The 22,209-nt window shown below is 37.1% G+C and overlaps 1 protein-coding gene across 3 annotated transcripts in view; it reads left to right on the forward strand.

Annotated features, from left to right (window-relative positions):
* The window catches only part of LOC106663669 (disintegrin and metalloproteinase domain-containing protein 10), a 179,710-nt gene that overhangs the window by 134,329 nt on the left and 23,172 nt on the right, over window positions 1-22,209 (forward strand). For all 3 annotated transcript variants that reach the window (XM_014388678.2, XM_014388679.2, XM_014388680.2), the window contains exon 2: window positions 17,161-17,427. In XM_014388678.2, the coding sequence (XP_014244164.1) occupies window positions 17,161-17,427 (267 nt within the window). The remainder of the gene's footprint in view (window positions 1-17,160; window positions 17,428-22,209) is intronic.

A 22,209-nucleotide genomic window follows, 5' to 3' on the forward strand; every position in this document is an offset into this window, starting at 1 on the left:
GGGTATAATGTATTGCCCTCTTTAAGAGCTATGTTATCCCCCGTTCTCTTCTTAAAACACATCGGTGAGTCCTATTTTATTAAGAAATTTGTTAATAGGCCCGGTATCAGTGGTTGAAGCTCTTCTATGGTCACATTATACATCCCAAAACACTTCCTCCGGCTGGGACAAGTGTAGCTCCGCAGTTTGCTAGTAGATGTGTTGGTCCCCTCTGCCTCTCTACCGAATCCGCATGTGCCATCTTGGATTGTTCCAATTTTCTTTAAGTGTTCATTTAACTGCAGTGTCCTGTTAGGAATCTATTAGGATTCGCAGTCTATTCCTGCTTCCTTTGACACATTCTGTGATTTCGTTCCTACCAAAATTGGTTAGAAGATTCTTGGATTGTCTTATGTCCAATGAGTGAATTCCATTGTTCCGTCATTTTCTTTTTGTCCTTCTGTCTGAATTGTCACTATTGTCATTAATAGTGTGATGCCACAGAAGGGTACGGGTCCAATCAGCGGTGTGGCAGCCTCTTTCCTTGCAAGGGTGCCCGCTTTCTCGTTGCCTTCCACTCCCATGTGTCCTGGGACCCAGCAGAAGCTGACTTTGTTCTGCGTACTTATTTGGTTTTGCAGTTCAGCACCATCCTTGAACTAATGATATTTGAGCTTAGTGCTTTGATGGCTGCTTGGCTATCTGACATGATAGCTATTTTCTTGTTTTTGTACCCTTTACTCAGGTTGAGTTGAGTACATCTCTCGATTGCGTGAATCTCAGCTTGGAAGATAATTGGATATTGGATAGAAAATAAGTGCTAAATGAGAAATGGAAAGTAGACAGATTGATAAAGGAATGATGAGTAAGAAATAAAAAAAGCTAGGGAAAAGAAAGGAAGATAATAAGAGCGTTTATAAGGGAGAGGGGAACGGTGAATGAGATAAACAAGAAAAAGAGAAAAGTGAGAGTTAGATCAATTAAAGAGAGAGATTGACCATTACTCATTAGTCATTTCATATACGACTTACGATACATTCATAAATATATACATAAACTAATTTACTTCTTAGTATGACATGTTTTTAGCCGGTTCACGTCCAGGTGGAACAGAAAGTGACGCAATTGATTGTTCCTTTCTCATTAAACGATTCATAAATGGGCTTTCCCCATTCGTCATGATTAAAACCTCGTGTTCAGTATTATTTGACGATTTTATAATTATAAAAATAAACAATAAAATAATCAAAAATGTACCGTTTAGTAGTTTCATTATCATTTACTTTATTCTTTTTTTACCAGTCTGTAAACGGGAATATTCGATGATATTGACAGTTTCACATCTCTGGTTCAGTATGATTTTCATTATTGTAGTGGTTTAGATTAAATTCATTGTAAATTGTCATTAACTGTCAACACAGGGCGATTTGTTTCTTTAAATTTAGAGTATACACATGTATAAACTTGTAAATTAGTTTGTTAATATTCTATGGAATGTTTGTATGTTTAATTAGACGATTTTGAAACAGTCTTTGATGGAATGACAGTTTGAGTTCTCAGGTTGGCGGTTCTTATAATAGGATTCTCCCATTCATTATTATTTTAAGGCGTCTTATTCGAGTCCAATTAATTCTCAACACGTTTATTTATCTTTGTGAGATATATATGTTTAAATTACGTATATTTAGTTGGGTTAATTGAATATAGTCTATTATTCATGATGTATTCCCCGTTGCGTCTATATGATGAAATAGATTTTTTTCCAACCTTCAGCCTGAAGAGTTTAGGTGTTTTGAGCATACCGCCATGCTACAAACTAAGGAAGCAGTGGGAAACGTAACATTCCTGTGCAGTTGGCTGTTTTTGTGCTCCCGGGTTCTTTTGGGGCTATTTGTCTGCGTCGATTTATTGTCCGTTCAGAACTATATTTCAGTTAGTTTTCGAAGTGGAAGAAGTTCGTCCTCATCACTGTTCATCGCTGATTGTATAAGAAATCGATATAGCAAGCAGCCACGCAACCCTGAACACATTCGCTTGGCACAATATCGCAATTCGCACATAATCGGAGCTGATGAAAGTGGCGGAAAAGCTTCGATCGGACAATAGAAGAAGCAGAAAAAAGACACATACTATTTCCAATGATTGAATAATTTGAAACGAGATCGCAAACGCAGCACACGTTAAACGTTAGCTCAAAATGGCACTTTGACACGAAATTTCGTGTCAAGACTATCTTAAAGAAATGCCCTCTTTATTAAACACCGGTCTCATTTGAATGTCGAGTTTTAAATTGTAATTATACTTTTTGCATACTTAAATTGAAATTTGGAAATGTCCATGGACCCGTTAATTTTGCGCTTATACTGCAGAAGATTCTTTATTGTATTCAATGTGTGGTGCTTAGTGACCAATTGGTCAATGTTTGTAAATCCCAGGCCCTGAAGATGATCTCAACAAAGATCGAAACGTAGGCACGACAAAGAAAATGTTTTTCTAAAACCTACGTCACACCAGACGCCATCTCACGATCTCCGAATAACCATCGACTAACGGTCACTAATCATGACACGTTTCGATCTTTATTGGGAACTTCTTCAGGGCTCAAAGTGTTTGTTTTCCGTGTAGATGTGTCATTATTGTGTGTCGTGTTGACTGAGGGCACTCTCAACACGACAGACATGAATGACACATCTACAGAAAACAAACACTTTGAGCCCTGAAGATGATCTCAATAAAGATCGAAACGTAGGAATGATAAAGAAACTGTTTTTCTAAAACTACGTCACACCTCACGAACTCCGGCCATAATTTCCACTCTTTAGAGCAGGAAATTAAGGTTTAAAAAATTAGGTCAACTCGCGTGTAGGTTTGATAATATACAAGGCACGAAGAACATACGCTTTTTTATTATACAAAAGTTTTGGAGGTTTTATACCTTTTATACCTCATATCGTAAGGTAGAATGTCTCGGACGGACGGTGCGTTAATTTTTGTACTGCGATCCACCCCGACACGATCGTTAAAGGAGTAAAATAATTGTACACCTTGGAGTATTAGACCCTGAGAAATACAACAGCAGGTCTAATTTATAAATACATTGTTAAATGAGAAAACGTTCCTGCATGGTGAGTGGTTTCACCTGGCGTGGATGGGTGTTGGTGCAGGAATGCGAGCTCGGCTAAATTGAGTTTATCGGTCGTTTGTACTACTAACAACCGGTCCAATCGATGTAAAGTTTGTAAGGTGCCGTTGTAACGGGGATGATACGACCAGACCTTCGAAACATGGAAATTTGCGTGGGAGTTGTTAAAATTGTACATGACCAATTTTATGCTTGAACATTTTCCTCTAGTTTGTTAGTCAGACATAACCCCGCCGTTATCTCGCCCTTTAGGGAAAACTTATAAAATTGCGAGTTCAACAACGTGTTCGTATATAAAAGTCTGCATTTTCATTGGACCAGGCTGAAAATTGAGAAAAAATTCGAGCAGCTCTAAGGAAATACAAAACGTTAACAACTTTGGTATTTTCATGAACACCTAAAAAAACTGTAGCGCTGCTAATTAAGAATATAAAGTTTCATGAACGTTATGACAGGAATCGTTTGAATTCGACCGTACAGGAAAGGAAAATGTATAAAATTTTCAAAATTTTCTTACAAGCCATAACCCGTGCTATCTCTCTCTCTCTCTGCCTCTCTCTCTCTCTCTCTCTCTCTCTCTCTCTCTCTCTCTCTCTCTCTCNCTCCTCCTCCTCCTCCTCTCCGGCACTTCCTCTTCTTTCTATCTATCCCAATATTTAACTAGGTATCTCTACAGATTTATGTAGATATTTTCTCTCTCTCTCTCTCTCTCTCTCTCTCTATCTATCTATCTATCTTTATTTCTTTCCTTCCCTTTTTCTTTCTTTTTTCCATAATTCACAACACAGTTCAGTTTTGCTACTTTGATAATGATTATTTTTATTGTTGTTACTGTTGGAACATCGATCTAGTTTGCTACATCGCCGACGGTTTGTTTCACTACTATGACCGTTAAGCTCACATTCACACATAGACTCATTTTAATTGGGTTTTTCAATTTATATAATAATACATTCATTAATAAAGTTCAATTTCGGTTATTAATTTCCTATAAACTGGGAATTGGAATACTACGATAAGGAAATGTCTATAGTCTCCTGTAAAAGTATTTATCAATTCTCTGAGAAATTTAGAGGTAAAATATTTTTATTAATAGGTTTTTTTTTGTAATTAATCCGATCAAAATAAATCTATAGTACGACGAACCGTTTGCTAGTTAACTTAAGTGGAGAAACAAAAGTGAATTTTGAATAACTTAAAATTGAAATTAAAGCCGTGGGGGGACAAACCGGTAATGCTCAGACGTCTTAAGACCATGGACGTCTATGTTGGATCCCATTTTTGCTTTATCGGCTCGGCCGATCCCGTACGATATTGAAAATCAAGGAAGATTAAATAAAAAAAAGAATGAGTTGAGAAAAAAGAGAAAAAGATCAAACTAGGTTCGGTTTACCCTAGTTGCGGCAACACTGACAACATGATTAAAGGAAAGCGCGGTTTACGCCAAGATCAAACAAACCAGGAGTTCGACAACACTCAGATAGCAGAGTCTAACTGGGTTAGTGGGTTCCACTTTGACCTCCGAGGCGGGGGAGTTTCAGATCTTTGAAACTCTTTGGCAGGGGAATAACGATTTTTGCCGGCTAAATGCAAACAATTTTCTTATTGAAGGAGAATACGTCCCGAAAAATAATTACATTAAAAGCGTTGAATTGTTCGTTTAAAACGGACTTCGTCGAGGTTATTTTGAGCGTAAACTTTATAGACTGGGTTTCGAATTTCGAATAATGAGAAGTTTAATATTGGAAACTCTACGTCTTATGTTTCGCCCACTGAACTAGGAGTTAACTAAAAGCGGCCTTATCATAATAATAATATGGTATTTGGTATCTTGTTAAAGCAAAACTTAACAAGTGGAAACATCTTACTAAAGGCAGATGAATAAAAATGAAAAGTACAGTGTGTGTCTTTGGCCCGGCTAAATTTCTCTTGACCCAATGACGCTATAAAAAGTACGTGTCTAATATTCGTTAGTCTAGTTTCAAATTTTTACCTTTTTTTGGAATAAAATTATACAGGGTACCTAAGTCCCCTGTATAATTGACCCATCATCTTAAAGGATTTTTTATGCTGAAAACGATGGTCCAATCTGATTGTAAATTGGTCAAAAAACGACGAAGTTATGGCAAAAAGTTTGGGGGTAAAAAGTCATTTGGCTTGCTATTTATTAATCACATTTCAGCTATAAGACCCGGAATAACCTATGGATCGTTAATCTGGTGGAACAAAGCTCAACAAAAAGTAGTTACCCAAACATTACGCAGCATACAAACACTAGCAAACTTATGTATGGCAATGAGAACAGCCCCTACAAATGCATTAGAAACTCTGCTAAATCTACCTCCACTGGAATTACAAGTCGAGGCTAGGAAAAGCTCATTTAGGCTCCAGGAACAATCAAATTATATAGGAACTAAACAATTCGGGTATACAACCATAATTAACAAAATCAGACACCCATTGTTAGAAATGGGAACTGACTATATGATCCCGAAAACATTCATCACAATTTCCTATAAAGTCTGTCAACGGACTATAAAGGAGAGGAAGAACACAGGACACCAACAGATACAATGATATGGTATACAGATGGCTCCAAAACAAAGGAACCGGATCGGCCATTTTCTGTACAAGCCCAAAACATGATCAATCAAATTCATTAGGGAAGTACACTTCGGTCTTTCAAGCAGAAATACAGCCACCAATGCTTGTGCCCTGGAAAATCTTAAAAGAGGTTACACTGGCAAAAATCCTCATAAGATTTGACAGCCAAGCAGCTATTATAGCATTAGTAAATGAATCACATAAAAATTAAATACATCAAAATCTCCTAAACCTGGGGAAACACAACAACCTGATGATATATGGCCAGGGCATAGAGGAATTTTGGGTAACGAGAAAACAGGCATACATAGGCCTCGAACCTATACTTGGGATAACAAAAACAAATATAGAATCCTTCATCGCAGAATGGATTAAACAAAACAAAAAGAGAAGTGGATAAACTCTAGCGGCGCTAGACACAATAAATTTATGATGAAACAACCCTCAGAGGACCCCCATCCCTAACCGGTCACTGGCATCTGATAAAACATCTACACAACATGGTCATATACAAGGACGATCCCATCTGCAGATTATGTATGAGGAGTTAGGCAAACACCCATATCATCGTCGAATGCGAAGCAACATCTCAATGTAGATTTAACCTAGCATACGAAAAAAAAATTAGGGAAATTGCAGCAGCGACAGTCATGACGTGATACTTCTAAGGAGAAGGATTGAGTCTATTGCACTGAACTAAGGAACTAGGAAGGTACAAGAAGCAAAGATGGCTGCAATACCTGGGGAGCACAAACCCGCTTCCTAGTATCCTTTTTACCCTACTAATCACATTTCTTGTCTGAACTGCCTACCTGGCTTAAAGATCCAAAGATTAGGTCTTTTTAAACAATCTTCATCGGTTCTCAGAGCGGTAGAATCAGGGGAGATGGATTGGCAAGGATTTTCCCGCACTTCTTCAACTGAGGTTGCTGGGTTATGATGGCGTAAACACTGTTTTTTAAATGGTCCCACAGGAAATAGTCATGCGGAGTTATATGGGTGACTGAAGAGGCCAACAGATCGAGCCATCAGGTCCTACCCACATATCCCGAAAGTGAAGATTCGTCTCACCTGCAAAGAATTGTGTGCGGGCTATCCATCAAACTGGAGAATCATTTTTTGTCGTTGTTGCAGAGGAACATCATATAATATTGTTGGTAAAACCTCCCTCCGAAAATTGAGGAACTGAGCGCCATTTAAATTATTTTCGTATAAATAAGGCCCAATTAATTTATTTCTGACAAGTCCATTCCAAACGTAAACCACTTGATGGTGACGAAATTCTCAAATTTTCCTCTGCCCACGTTCGAAAATTCCAACGGTTTAGAACACCATTAGAGGTGGACATGGATTCATAATTCCAAAGGATGTACGGAAGAACGTTTCCTTCAGTTGCCAAATCGACATTTGCGCGAGGAACGTTAGAAGCTTGTCATAATCGGAGTCCCGAAGTCCCTGGACAAGATGAGAGCGATACGGCTTAACATTTTAAGTTCAGAGATACATCTCTAATTTTAGTTTTTGCAAAACCTAAAATCCTTCCGACATTTCGGAGATAGGAATTCGGATTTTCGAGAACGTACAATAAAATTTCAGCTCTTCTTCGAAATTACGCTGCCGGTTTCTTGGTGATGGAACAGCACCTGATCCGTATCTCCTCATATTGCGGTCAATACGAATAAACGTTTTGTGGTTTGCTCTTGGGCGATCAGGAAATTTCTGGTCGTACAACCCGACTGCACGCGCATACCACCACTAACAATAAAGCTGTCGTTCATATCAACTGGATGTTTATCGGAAAAATGTGCTCTTCGGTTCATTTTAAATGGATATTGAATGTAACCAATAAATATTATTATAACATTTATTTATTTCCAGAAATTAAGATTTGCTCCCTGATGCGAGTTCGACAAATAATGACAGAATGTAAACAATAAAGGTACTTAAATTTGTAAGTATGTCGGGTTGGAATGCAGGGACGCTGGATTCGAACCCGGGACCTTTACCTTACAGTGATGAGCGCCGTGTCAACGCCTAAACCGTCGCGGCCACCGACGCACCTTTCATCTGCTGTTGCGAACCCTCGTTAAAATTTAAAAAAAAAATCGAAACAAAAGAAATGCTTTTCTTCAAATTTTTTACCCTAAATTCGTCATTTTTGAGCAATTTAAAATCCGATTGGATTATAGAGGATATATTATATTATTTTAGCGGAAAAAATCCCTTAAGATGTGTATAGGGACGTATTTGAAATTTTGAAGTTGAACTTGGCCTGAGGTACCCTGTATAATTTTTCTCCAAGGGGGTAAAAATTTGAAACTAGGCTAAAAAATATGAACAACTTTTTTTATATAGCGTCATTGGTTCAAGACAAATTTAGCTGGGCCATCTAAAAAGGAAACCCTGTATACCTGAATCAAAGTAAGATTAAAATTCATCATAAAATAATGCATTGAATAAATTTATGTCGGTATCTGAACGTCTGCAACGTTTTTTACCAAGGGTGGTTCAGAATTTAACACGCGTTTTCTTCCAGAAATATTTCTATAATTATATAGGGGCCTTGAGGAAACCATAATGGTAACATCTCTAGGCCAGTTAATTTATGAAGAAAGGAATCAAGGTTTATTTAGATTGAAGTTTATGCTTTAATCGAGTGTACTTATGTTTCAATTTAGAACGAGTAACTGGGGTGAAGTAGTAGTGAGTATGGAGTTTCTGCACATAACCAAATTGCTAACGAAACTAGCGTGGAAACAGAATTAAATACAGAAATTCAGCGTTAGGACAATTATTATTCTAAGTAAGACCGGTCCAAATTTTATTAAAGCCAGGTTGAGATGTGGCTTCATTTGCATTTGTTACCTTCTAGATTTGCCGGTGTTCTATCAGATTCCACTGTTTACAACAGTCCTCATAAATTTTTATGCCCTTTTGTATTCTAGAAAAATCACAAGTGAACCTTCACATTTTCAAGAACAGGAAAGATTGGGGGAGGGAGGAAAAGAACGGGTTTAAAACTCAAGTACAGAAAGGGCGTCGGTGGCCGCAACGGTTTAGGCGTGGACATGGTAGGTAAAGGTCCCGGGTTCGAATCCAGCGGCCCTGCATTCGAACCCTTCATACTACAAAACACCGGCACCCTGAGGATTTATATGACCTGCGAACCCTCGTATAAAAAAAAATTAAACACAGAAGTGAAAAAAAAGCTGAAGCTCCATATTTATCCCATTTGTTAGTAGTCTTTAAACTAAATCTTGTCCAGCACGAGTAAATAAACTTCTAAGGATGTTAATTGCTTGTGACGACACGGCCAAGTTGAACAACTTGTAAATCAGACCATTCCTGTCAACATAGCCAACCGCGGCCTTAAAATCGATAACAACAGAGTCAATAGTGTATGACGACTACTTATAAAAAATATTAAATTATTACTGATCCATATGGTCAAAAATACTAAAAAAAGGCCTGCTTAGTATTCACGTAATACGTTTTTATCGGTTATAAATATTTCTGGACGCTAGAAAATACGAACTGTTCGGTTTTTACATACCATCTAGACATAAACGTCTCTATAATTAAAAACTTTGTTGATTTTGATGAACGCAGGGATAATCAGTGGAATAATAAAGTAAGATATTTTAACACATGCTGGAACAACATCAACCATGTCGGAAATAAAAAACCATGTACAGTTGGAATATTATGGAAAATTTAGTTGTTTTACGTCATAGGTATCAAAGTCGGTTTTTGAAAAGAAAAACCTAATTTGATTTGAAAAGTCCATTGTCACTGGATTGGGTGGTTTCAGGTGAAAATTCAATGCAAACGGTTTTGGATATTGAAAGCTCGTTCCATATTTTACGAAAGAACTGTTCTTTTTCTTCTTATTTCCATCCGCTGGGTACTTGCGATAACCTCGACCCAATAATCAACCCTTTCATATTGGCTTTCGTGATCCCATTGCTTTGAAAACAAATTTTACATAAAAATACGATTTCACCTATTTCACAGAATTTAAACCGTCCCAGAAGATCTGATTTGTTTAAAAAAAACTCACTTATGGAAATATAAGTACCTTTTGTCAAGATGGTCGTCCTCGTGATATTTGCCCTACAAATTCAGTCTGTTCAAAAACTAATCCTTTACTATAAAATCGTAAAAGTCAATTTATAATTTAATTTCGTTCGAATTATCCAACGTCGTATAATTTTTCACTTGGTCCTGAACTGGAAATCTTGCAGAAAAATTCTGAGCTGACAAAACACGAGACTTATTTTTACTATTTACCCTTAATATTACGTAATCCAAAAATTAGAAATCTGGTTTTTAAACAACAGGTCGTACCTTTGCTGGTAATTAAATGGTCTTCTAAGATCCTTTACTTTTCTTCTGGTGTGAGAATAGTTTATTCGCAAATAGCATTTTGACATATAAACAAGCTTATGACTGACTTAGAAATAATTTCTGAATCTCTTATCTAAAATTAAAATTTGCCCGTTTTGGATCAAAAAGAATTAATTTTGCAAACTTTGGTGGGGGGAAAATAAGAGCACGAGTTTGAAGTATAAAATAAACTTCCGACCGTTAAATATTCATCAAGCCGGCGTTAAATTGAGCTTTTTTCGACCCGGATACACACACTTGTCCAGGTTAAATTAAATCACAAGTAATACGGCACAATTTTAAAGGACAGGGGAAAAGTTTCATGTAAAAATAGAACTAAGAAAATTGTTTAATCGATTATTTAAAAAAAGACCCTTTTAATATCAATTTTGACGCAATTCTCTAACGCTTGTGCTTTTTCTGTATGAAAATGCCCTTCAGTTTATTTATGTTCTGCTTACATTACAAAAAATTGTAAAAGCCCTTAAGGAAAAAGTTTGAATAAAGTATTGCTTTGGACACACATATACACAACTGAGCCATGTCAGGCCAGTCATTAAAAGAAATATTTCAGTCGACATTGAACCAATATTTGATCAGAGTCAAACGATACATTAATTTACCCTCTTACCCCTAAATGAATTTTTCCAACGTTCAGAAGTTTTAATAACAAGTAAAGTCATATTTTTTCTATTTTTTTTATTCTCTTATGGTGATTTTTTTTTTTAATTTGTAGTACATTACAACTACCTTCAAGTAGGTAACCAGTAAAAGTAAGCAAGGTAATATATACAAAATTATAAACAAGAGAAAATACCCATTGGTTTTACTCCAATGTTACTGTAATATTGTCTGTTTAATTGATACGTGTGTCATTATCACTTCCTAGGAGATCTCGCGGCCATTGTCTCTTCATCGGCGGGGAGGGTTTGAGTTGATTCGTCGGGATGCGAGGTTTCTGATGTGCTGGTTTACGTTACTTGGGAGGTTTTTACGAAATTTACGATAAAGGGAACGTATTTCATCTTGTACGAAAGGGATATGTAAATCTCTATGTGTAGTTAGGTTCGATACATAAAATGGAGCATCTAATATTTTTCGTAGTATTAAGGACTGGGCAGTTTGAATGCGGTGGATGTTGGATGTTTGGCTGAAGCTCACACTTCCAGTCCGAAAGTCTATATCGGCTTAACTATGGTGTTGTAAAGCAGCCTTTTATTTTTAAGAGGTAAATTAGAACGTTTGTCAAGAAGTCGTGCAAGAACTCTACATCGTTTCAGTCGTGTGTGAGGATTCCGCGTCAGGCGTTTGTCGATGTACAATCCGAGGTACCGCACCTCCGCAGTTGGGAAGGGAATATTATTTAAGAAAACAGGGGGGGATCTATTTACGGGGAGTGAAGGTAATGTGGGTGGATTTGTCTGTAGATGATAGGGTTTGGTCTGCGAGTTGGTGAACTCAGTTGTGATTTGTCTGTGTTAAATTTTACCCTTTTCTTTTTATACCAAGACTCTGGTAGTATGAGGTGTTGTTGGAGGTTTCGAGTAGAAATGACAAGGTCGGAGTTGCTAGAGAGAATTGTTGTATCGTCTGCAAATGTGAATGTGACGGTTTCGGGATGAGATGGCATGTCAGATGTGAACACCTGGTATAGCGTAGGGGCCAGAACGCTACCCTGAGGAACACCAGCATGGATAAGAAAATATGCAGAGAGGGAATGGCTTTCGATGACTTGGAAGAATCGGTTAGTGAGGAAACTGTGCAGTATGAGATGGTAGGTGGATGGAGGATGCCCTTGAGCATGAACCGCAGGCCCGGGTGCAAAACTCGATCAAAAGCTTGACTTACTTCAATAAAGGCCCCAGAACAGTACTGTCCCAAGGGAGGAGGAAATAATGTCTACCACGCGGTGACACTGCTGGACAGTTGAGTGCAGATTGCGAAAACCAAATTGATAGTCTGTGATTATGGTTTGAGAATTTAGAATCGGAAGAATTTTTTTCAATAGGAGTTTTTCTACAATTTTACTCAAAATGGGTAGTAGACTTATTGGTGATACGGTATAGGTGGTGAAATATATTTTCTTATGATGATGTTAATACTCCTATTTTTCCTTCCCACTAAGAATCCACATACCCCTAACAGATTACAAAATTGAAGTCCCTCACGTCCAAAAATCGCATACATCCCCATCCCCCGTGGACCCTCCCCACTCCTTCCATTTGCTACTCACTCTCATCTTACAATAAGGATCGTACCCCACTGTATATATTTAAGAATGAATTTCTAATGTTCAAATCTACACATTCAGAAGCAGTTTTTGTTTTCACTGACGGATCCAGGTCTGAGGATGGAACTGGATCTGCTGTTGTCTGTGAGTCACAAGTATATCGTTTCCGCCTACTAATCACCATTAATCACCATTGCTCTAGTTTTACTGCTGAACTCCTAGCTATACTCAAAGCAATTAACATCATTAATATGTCCCGTACCACCCTAATTATGTGTTCTGACTCTCTTTCAGCACTCACCAAACTAAAAAACACATTCTCCCTAAACCCAGACATCTACAATATTCTTGCAAAGTTAAAGCATTATCAAGACGTAGGTGTAGAAGTATTATTCAAATGGATCCCAGGCCACGCTGGAATAACTGAAAATGAGAAGGCGCACCGTATGGCGAGAGAGGCAGTCTTGAATGGTATTCCTCACGGAGGGGTCCCCTTCAGTGACCTCTGCTGTCACTTTAGGCGGCTCATCTGGGGGGCATGGAAGTGTGAATGGGGTGCCTGCACAGGAAACAAGCTCCTCGCAATAAAGAAAGATGTAAAGAAATGGGAATCCTCTTCCAGACCCTCCCGAAAAGAAGAAACCCTCCTAACCCGGCTTCGAATTGGCCACTCCCGACTCACCCATAGATTCCTACTTGAAAGAACTCCTAAACCTATATGTCCGCTCTGTAAAACTACCATCACAATATCCCACATCCTAATAGATTGTCCTTTATACACTTCTAAAAGATCCCTCCATCAGATTCCCAAAGACCTCCAATCCATACTAAGCAACAACTCAACATCAATAAACAAAATTTTTAACTTCTTAACAGACATCCAACTAACTGATGAAATCTGATATCTCGTCCCCTCAACTCTTGTTTCCTTTGCTGGTTCCCCATGTTTGCGGTGTGGTGCGGCTGACTTCTGGCGATGCCCGTGCGGGGAGCCTCGGGTGCTGGTCTGTCTTGGGCTGGATTGAGGGGTGCCTCCCCGGACTCTGAGGTCAAGGAATCTCCAGCGAGCTTAGAGGAGGTGTCGATGGTGACTAGACACCGACCCCTCCTCGATAAAGTCCTGCGCGCAATATTAAGACTAAAAGCATCAGTTGCGAGAGATCCATGGGGTTCCGTTCTTTCTAGGCCTGGGGCTGCCACTGCGCCGCGGTCTGCGGGGGCCTCGCTCTGAGGGGGCCGGGCTGCGCCGTTGACTTGCACAGACTCAAGGCTTAATGACCAATAAGGTTTCAGCCTTTAAATTATTTTAAAAAAAATACTCCTATTCTTGTTAAAATACTTATTTTAAAGTAAATTAAATTCAAACAATCGCTGGTTTGAAATTATTGTTTAACTGGCTAAAAAGTACTAGTGGGAGTTGTTAGAAGTTCCAAAAGCCAGAGAGAATTTTTCTTCGAAACTGTAAATATGCCAGCTTATTAAAACAATAGAAATTGGTCCAGTTTCTGCAATTTCAACATTGGAGGTTTAAAGTTGTATTTGGTAACTCTGATGTTCCTGCACATAGAGAAATTTGAAGAGATCTCAATTCAATATGTTCCATTATTTTAGAATATAAAAAAATCTGTGAATCCAAAAATTTATATTATCCAAAATTGAGATTAGACTTGAAACTGGAATCTAAAACGTATTATAAATCTTGATGCCAGGTTTGCCTTTAACAGGTGCGATGTCCCCTCTCGTTTCAGCACATTTCTCACATTCAACCTTGCTAATCATGTTAAATTTACTTTCTACAGCACAATTAAGTATAAAACTCGCCCTTTCATAGCCTGGGTATGATCATTTTTAAATGTGTTCAAAAAACTCTTGAATTTTCAAAATGCCACACTGTCAGGATTATGAAAAGGAAGTGGCAACAATTGACTTCAAGTTCCGCCTATTTTGCCTGTCAAACAGTGGCATTTTTGCTTTGTTTTCTTCCGTTTGATTTCACGGAGGAATATTTTGATAAGTTAATTTGTATAAAAGTGAAATCTCGTGCAGTGCAAATTAAAAATGTCATCTTTCTCTCAAAATTTTGTTTTAGTGAGGATACTGCCTAAAAATCTCTCGCATTAAAAATTTAAGAGCCGTTCCGTTGTCAAAACATGTTCATTTGAAAAAAGAACTCAAGTCCATACTCAGATGGCGAGACTTCAGGATTATAAACAGGATGAGGCAGGACTTGTTACATTTCTTGCTCATTTAACTGCCTTCCACTCAGAATTTTGTTTTAGTACTTCGTTTGTGCGGATACTACCAAAAAACTCCTCGTATTAAAAAATTAAGATGCATTCCATTTTAAAAAAAAAATCCCTTGAAGGAAGAATAGAAGTCCATCAGGGTTATAAGCAGGAAGAGGGAAGTCTCCTTCCAGTTCTTCCGAACGAGCATTGTCTCTGTCATAAACTGCCTCATTGTTCTATTCCAATTGATCTAAGCGGGGTTTTTGGTTCATATATTCTATAAAACTGCCAAATAAAAACTTATGGTTATAATTATCCAATCAATCATTAAGCAAATCAAGATTTTTAACTATCTTTCACTCAGACTTACTAATCTTTACTTAAATTTGCGACAACCTCGTTTTCGAGACCAAAATTTCCTTGCTCAAAAAACAAGTACAATCCCATTAAAAATATTTGTTTGTAAAAAGGTAGGCAGATTGAACGACATCAAGGATATAAGTAGGCCCTGAAGATGATCTCAATAAAGATCGAATCGTTGGCACGATAATGAAAAGTTTTTCTAAACTTAGATATCACCAGACCGCATCTCACAATCTCAAAATAATCAGATATAAGTAGGGTACTTTCGATTCTTGTAGGCGCTGTCAAGAAATGTACAGTATTCGCACATGCCAAGCAGCGTCAGGGTTATAAGCAGGGAGAAGCAAAACGCTAATTTCTTCCATTTCTGGGGACTACCCTAAGGTGTTATTTTTATAACTGTCCCGATCAATGTTCAATTATTATATAGAAAAATGGAGCAAATGTTTTTAAAGATTTTCTAATAAAAATCTGAAAAGACATTGTTATAGAAATAATTAAATAACGGTCTTATAGACATAACTCTGATTTTATTACACTCAGTTTGACTTCTTGGAAGTTTTCCCTTTCGATTTTCCACCGCAGGAAATCTAAACTGTCCTATAAATTATTTGCAGGGCAATAAACGCGAGCTTATTGTCACACGAGCGGTAAACCCCTTTTTACTCACCGCCTCCTTTTTTAGAAGGGGATGAAAAGACTCGTGATCCTGTGAACGGGGGTGTGACGGGGAAAGCGGAAGGTCAGCAAAACGTAACTAGCAGGGCGGGAAATGGCCACAGTCCAAGAAACACAACTTAGCAATCTTATTTCCAGATTATTAGCCTCGTTGGTGTCGCGAGTAACTGATATCGATGAAACGGAAATTAAATACCTGTGTTTTCCAATCGGTTTCGATGGACATGGACGTTCAGACTTTTGTCAGTTGCAGAAATTGATAAAGCAAAGTGAAAATTCAAGAATAGACAATGATGGACTAATCAAACATACTAATTTTCACGTTTCAAAAATCCGTCGTTTAATTTGTAATAATGGATAATTAGATACGAAATCTGGAGGCATATCTGACTGTGATGTGCTCCCCTTCGTTGCTACAGTTCTCAGAACTTGGGATATGAACTTGAGGCAAATATGCTTTTCTGTCAGAAGTTGCCTTGAAGTTCTAGGCTGTGTGCGGACACTGTGGTGCTGACGGGAAGTTGGAAGGTTTGTTCCGTTTGAACTTTACTAAATGAGTCAACAAATTCCATCTCTCATAATACTTTTTCCTTTTTTGGATAGAAACTGGCAAGTTTCGCTCTTTTTGTTTTATTAATCGATATGTCGTCGGTGTAGAAGAAACGTGTTATTTAATAAATAGAAATATCTTTAAAAAATATGGAGTTTTAATTTTATTCACATTTATTTAAGGCATGGTGTGAAAAAATTGTCATAACAAGTTTGGACTTAGAATGCATCCTTGCGGCAGTGGTATCGATATTTTGAAAATGTACAATCAAGACTATAAACCTAGTCCTAGACCCCCTACATTTCTTTTTATATCATACCGATAGTATGTGCCTAGATATTTGAAAAACTATGAATAGATATAGAATCATTATCGTTAGGTATCGATAGTGCTATCGATTGTTCTCGATTTAGTTTAGTTTGATTTTTTTCAAAGGCGAAATTATGTTAAAAGCATGATTTATACATACAAAATGTTAATGAACTTGTACGCAGAACTTACTGTATCTGACGTGGGATACCGGTAGGTATTGTATAGAAATAGTAAAATTGGGGTGAGTATGTAGATTCACTTTTTGTAAATGATGGTTCTACTCACATAATTAATTATAATTCTGTGAATAGGATATCATTTACAACAAGTACTGGCATTATATTCCTTGATAAAAGGATGTTGCAAAACAAGCATAATTGATGCTGTATAGTTCCACATACTTTTTGTATACTGATTGTAATTATGGTATTCCGTTCCTTGCGAAATGTATGCTGAATGTTGATGCTTTTCCCAAACCATCCTTTAAAAAAAACTCAACCATCCCTCTTCGACGTTCCTGTTAACCCTTGCTCCATTTGACAATAGTCAGCGAGCATCCCTTCCTTGCAAAATGGATGATGATCGAATATTTATGTATTTTTTCTTATCTTCTAAGGCTTGCTTCTTCTGGCAACGCCGTTTGAACTTCGTGCAAGAAAGTTTAAAAGTCTTTTCTTTTTTTTTCCAGCGAACCGACTGAACGAGTACATCTCGCACTACGAGGAGGCGGCCTACTCGAGGGAGGAGACCCTCTCGGCCCACCATCGAGCCAAAAGATCAGCCGTCTCCAACCGGGAGGCCGCCGTCCAGCTGTCCTTCCGTGCCCATGGACGTTCCTTCCGACTCAGGCTGAAAAGAGATACGGACACATTCAGCCAACACATCGAGGTAGTCGATTCCGCGGGACGGCACCTCCCTCACGACACGTCGCACCTCTACCAGGGTCATCTGATTGGTAAGTTTTTTTTTATTGGTGACAACTTAATTAGCAAATTTGGATGAGGTCGCTTGTACACTCCATGATATATTGTAAAAGACAATCTCTGTGTGAGAAGACGAAGAACAGCTAAGGAAGCAAAGCATTATAGTAATGTAAAATTGTAAGATATTTAGGGAAAGATGAAAAGATCAAGACAATTTTGAATGTAGAGTGATTGTCAAAAAGTCTGTACGATACATTTGATTAGTTATAGACAGACAAATAGTCATAATGTCATTATGGTAAAGAGAAGCCAACCAGAAAATAGTAAGACAAAATATTAAAGTGCCTTTTTGGGCAGGGTACACAGATTTCTTGCCATGACCATTTTCTCGGTTAGGTTACGTAGGATTAGAGATGCGTTAGGTTAGGGAGAGGGGCAAGTAGGAGAGTAATAAATAATATACAAAGGAGAGAGAAAAAACAGAAACAAGCACATACCTTGTTTGAACCACCGGCTGACCGGTGAGAAAGTGTGTATGGGCGGAAAAGGATGGGGACAGAATCTTAGGTATAGAGAATTAAAATGAAAAAAAGAGAAAAGATTTTTATATATAAAGAGGCAAACATAAAAGAAGAGAGATGAAAGGGGGAGAATGAGGGAAGGAGACTGATAGATAAATAGTATGGGCCCAGAAGTAAAGTTAAGCATAGAATAGATAAAAAAGAAAATTATGAAAGAAAATAAAACGTCAGAGCGGTAAAGAAATAAAAGTGAAAGATAAAAAGAGAGAATATCGGACGATCTACATAAAGACGAAGAAAGTCAAAGCAAAGAGACAAAGGAAATGTACACTATGGAGAAAATGAGTTTTTAAAACAAATTAATTGACGTTAGACTGTTAGGTATATTTATTACTGCGAAACAATAAAAAATTAAATTACGCAAAAGAGTCGAGAATACAATTTTATATATATTAGAATTTCCGTAAATTTCTGTCTTTTCTGAATGGAAAACATTTTTTCTTCTTTAAAAAATCCAGTAGTAACTTTAAAAATATGCAAAAATATACAATAAAAATAAATATAGTAATAACGGACACACATTTAGCCTAGTTAGCTTTAAGCTTCCGAAACTAATTATAAAATTGTCAGATAATCCTAAAATAAGAGGCTTTAAGATGAGACCATTGATTGATGCCGTGTAATCTTGTAAAGCTTAACCAATTTCAACTTGAGATTGTATGTTGTCAAATTAATCTTAGCACAACACCCTCCTGCCATCGTAGAATCTTTTGTGAATAAAATTATACCCCGAGTCGATTACCATACTGCATCTATCGCTTGCATAAATATAAATAAATTTCATACTCGAATATAAATCATCTAAGGTGTCAGATCAATCTTCAAGCTTTATCTTTTCCAATGTCACAATGATAATATCGTAAATTATACTAAATTTGCCTCTCTTTGAAGAAAAAATGTTGCATGCATAAAACATACGGTGAAAAACTAGTACGTATGTTAAAACCGTATACGGCTCGTGTCGACAGGCGGAAAATTATAGCCGAGTTTGATTGAAAGCCAAATATTTTATCCAAAAATAGTTTTGTCGTTGAAAACTGTTATGAATGAACAACACTGGTCTGCACTTTTATAGCTTTAGTAATTGCTAATTGCATATTGATTTTTCACGTTTTATTATATTATTCTTTATTCTAGAAGTTTATTGAATTCAGCATTATACGGCAGCTTAAAGAAAAATTTGGCCTGTAAGGAGAAGAAGGTAGAATTAAGAAAGAAGTCTTTAACTTAAATGCATATCAAATAGGACCTATTAAACAAAACCTTGGAAGAAATCCTGAATAAAGTTGTGAAAGAGGTCAAAAATTGTTTATTCATTCGTAAATCATGAAAATTCTATGATTTTTTTATTGTCCGAATCTTGAACAGAATTAGATTACCGATGTCTCCCTTTTGGGGTTTCGCTGGTTAGAAAATCAAACAAAAGAAGAAACCTTTGCCCGACAACGTGCCTCTAAATTGGATCGATCCGGTTTTTATAAGCCGTCGTTGTGCGTCAGTCAGATTTTAATATAAATCCTTTACGATAAGAATTAAAAATAATTTTGTTATCAGTTAAGATTCAAAACCATCAATCAAGATCTCTTTGACCCGCCCGCTTAATTTCACTTATGAAGTCGTGTTACTCTCTTCTTGGCTGAAACGGTGGCTCAAACAGCAACTTAATCGTAGTTAATGTGTGATATAGAAAATAAGACTGGTCCGAAAACAGACGCCTGAGGAACACGTGCAGAAAGATTATTCACGAGATTCAGAATTATAAATTTATTCGAGACGACATTCATTATTGGTCATATAGTTGGGATGTTACGACGTTTTCCACATTTGTATCTATAAAAATAAGACTGGTTCAAAAAGAGAGCCTTGAGGAAGGGCAGTCTTCTAGTAATACTTTTCTGTCAATTTTGATGGTTTTCTTTATTGGACTAACCTCTATTAAGAAATATGACTGACTTTATTTTGGTGAAATGTATAAAAACTAAAACCGGTCCAAAAACAGAACACTGAGGAACTCTGGTAGGAAATTTGATTCTTTGAATATGTTGAATGAAGACTATAATTGAAAAACACTGGTTTGTTTTCTCTTTCTGGCGGTCTTAAGTAGAACTAGCCTCCATGAAGTACGACTGTTTGAGTTTAGTTAAGTGATATGTACGAAAACTAAAATTCATCAAAGAAAACAGGACCTTGAGGAATTGCAACAGGAAACATTACGTACTTGGAGTAAAGATATGTTAGAATAACACGGAATAAATGAGGCTGGTGAATAAAAATGGGTTTTGCCTGTTCTATTCTGCATTATGAAAATGATAAGATATCTCGGCCTTCTGCGTCCCAATTAAAGAACTACGTCGGAGGTTAAAATGAAGAAAGAAAATAACTGAGATGAAATGGGGATGGAGAATTGTACTAATAGGCTGTAACTGGAGGACAGAAGATGACTGTATGGAAAGCGGGTTTACGTGAGTTGCACGGAAATGAAACTATAAATTTGATGATGCACGGAGGAAGACGTTTACAAAGCGCGTAGGACGAGGGAAGGAGTCTCGGTCAGAATTTGTAGATAGACTGGGAAGAAGGGTTATAACAAAGCGATTAATATTTTTTAAAAAAAGCTTAACGCAGCACTAGAAACCAAAATATGAGAATTTGATAGTTTAGTTGTGATTAAACAAAGACTAATTAAAAATCATTTTTTGTTTACTTGGCCAGCCTCCAAGGAGAAGTACGACGTATTTAACAACCATAATATCTCTAGGTGTAATGTAAAATGAGAATGGTTCAAAAGCATAGCTCTGAGAAACTCCGGCAGAAACATTTGATATAATCTTTAACTTGGTATTTACCGATCATCCTGATCTGCCTATGTGTTGGTCTGTCAGATGCGTTTCGGCATTTATCCACCTTTAGTTCTGGGTTTATGTGATTTCATTCCGGAGTTTCTCAGGGGTATGTTTTTGGGCTGGCATTATTTTCACGTGTATTCAAGTTTTGTCTACTGTAAAATTTAGAATGAATAAAGAGACAGGTGTAAGAAGCATTAATATTCAACTGTCTTCGTTTTCGAACAGAAAGGAAAGTCGTTTTTCTACAGCCAATGAAGCACTCAATAAACTTGTCATCCTGGTCTGTCAGGTTTCAGCATTTCGCCATCTTCAGTTCTGAGCCTGTGATTTCTATGAAGTCAAGTCTCTTTTATTGATTTTATGGTACCCAATTACAGATTCATTATCCACAGACCACATATATAAATCTGACAATTTGGACAAAGCTCAGCCTGCAACTTAGCATTTGCTTCATCTAACTATAAACAAACGACGTTTTATTCTGCGTTGATTCTGTTGATGCTGTACTTGATCCATTTTCAACTGTCATACGATCCCTTGCGAATGTTGTTGATTTACCTGTTCCAACTTTTTCACACTCACTGCATCCGTCTGTAGGTATTGATGTACTTATTCAACGTGCTTCTTGACAAATGCTTCATCTGGCTGTAGACAAATGGCATTCCTTTTGAAAAGGAAGACAGTTGAATATTAACGCTTGTTACACCTGGCTCTTTACTGTAGCCCAAACCGCATTTAAGGGAATATACGTGGAAATAAAACTGGTCCAAAAGATTACCCCTGAGGAACTCCGGCAGAAACGTTTCTTCTCAAGTTGTGCCGAAGGAAGTTCAACATGAAGCTCTTTTGTTATAATTTTTTTCATTTAAAGGTAAGATCGTGGATAATGCTGAAATCGCCGTTTTGCAGGTTGTCAAAGCGACCTAAATATGAAGGGGGGATTATAAGCTGTCATCGTCTATAAGTGACTTTAATAAAATTCTTTGATGGCTGGAATTGAAAAAGCATTGAGTTATTGATTAAAGTAAAAGGCTCAGCAGGATAAAATAAAAAAGTTTTTTTTCATAAAAGACTATCTACAATTCCTTATATTTGAATATGCTGAATATTTTCGTATGGCCTAGTGTTCACAAAGCGTCGGCACGCAAGGAAAAACAATTACTATTATTGTAAATATTATACCAAATGTCAAGAAACGCCATCAATAACATTGTCGTATGCTAAATAAATACGTAGGGGGTTGTAACCGTCGATTACAATAATTAATTATCCCTCTTCAATCACTTATTGTCCTTGCTTATTGAAATCTGTAACCATGGGCTACACAGTTTTATGTTTTGTGATATGTTCATTTGCTTGCCTCCAGGGAAATTGTGCCATACTTCAT

The sequence above is a fragment of the Cimex lectularius genome, unplaced genomic scaffold (genome assembly GCF_000648675.2).
Source record: "Cimex lectularius strain Harlan isolate CLEC.00 unplaced genomic scaffold, Clec_2.1 scaffold89, whole genome shotgun sequence".
Lineage (NCBI taxonomy): Eukaryota > Metazoa > Arthropoda > Insecta > Hemiptera > Cimicidae > Cimex > Cimex lectularius.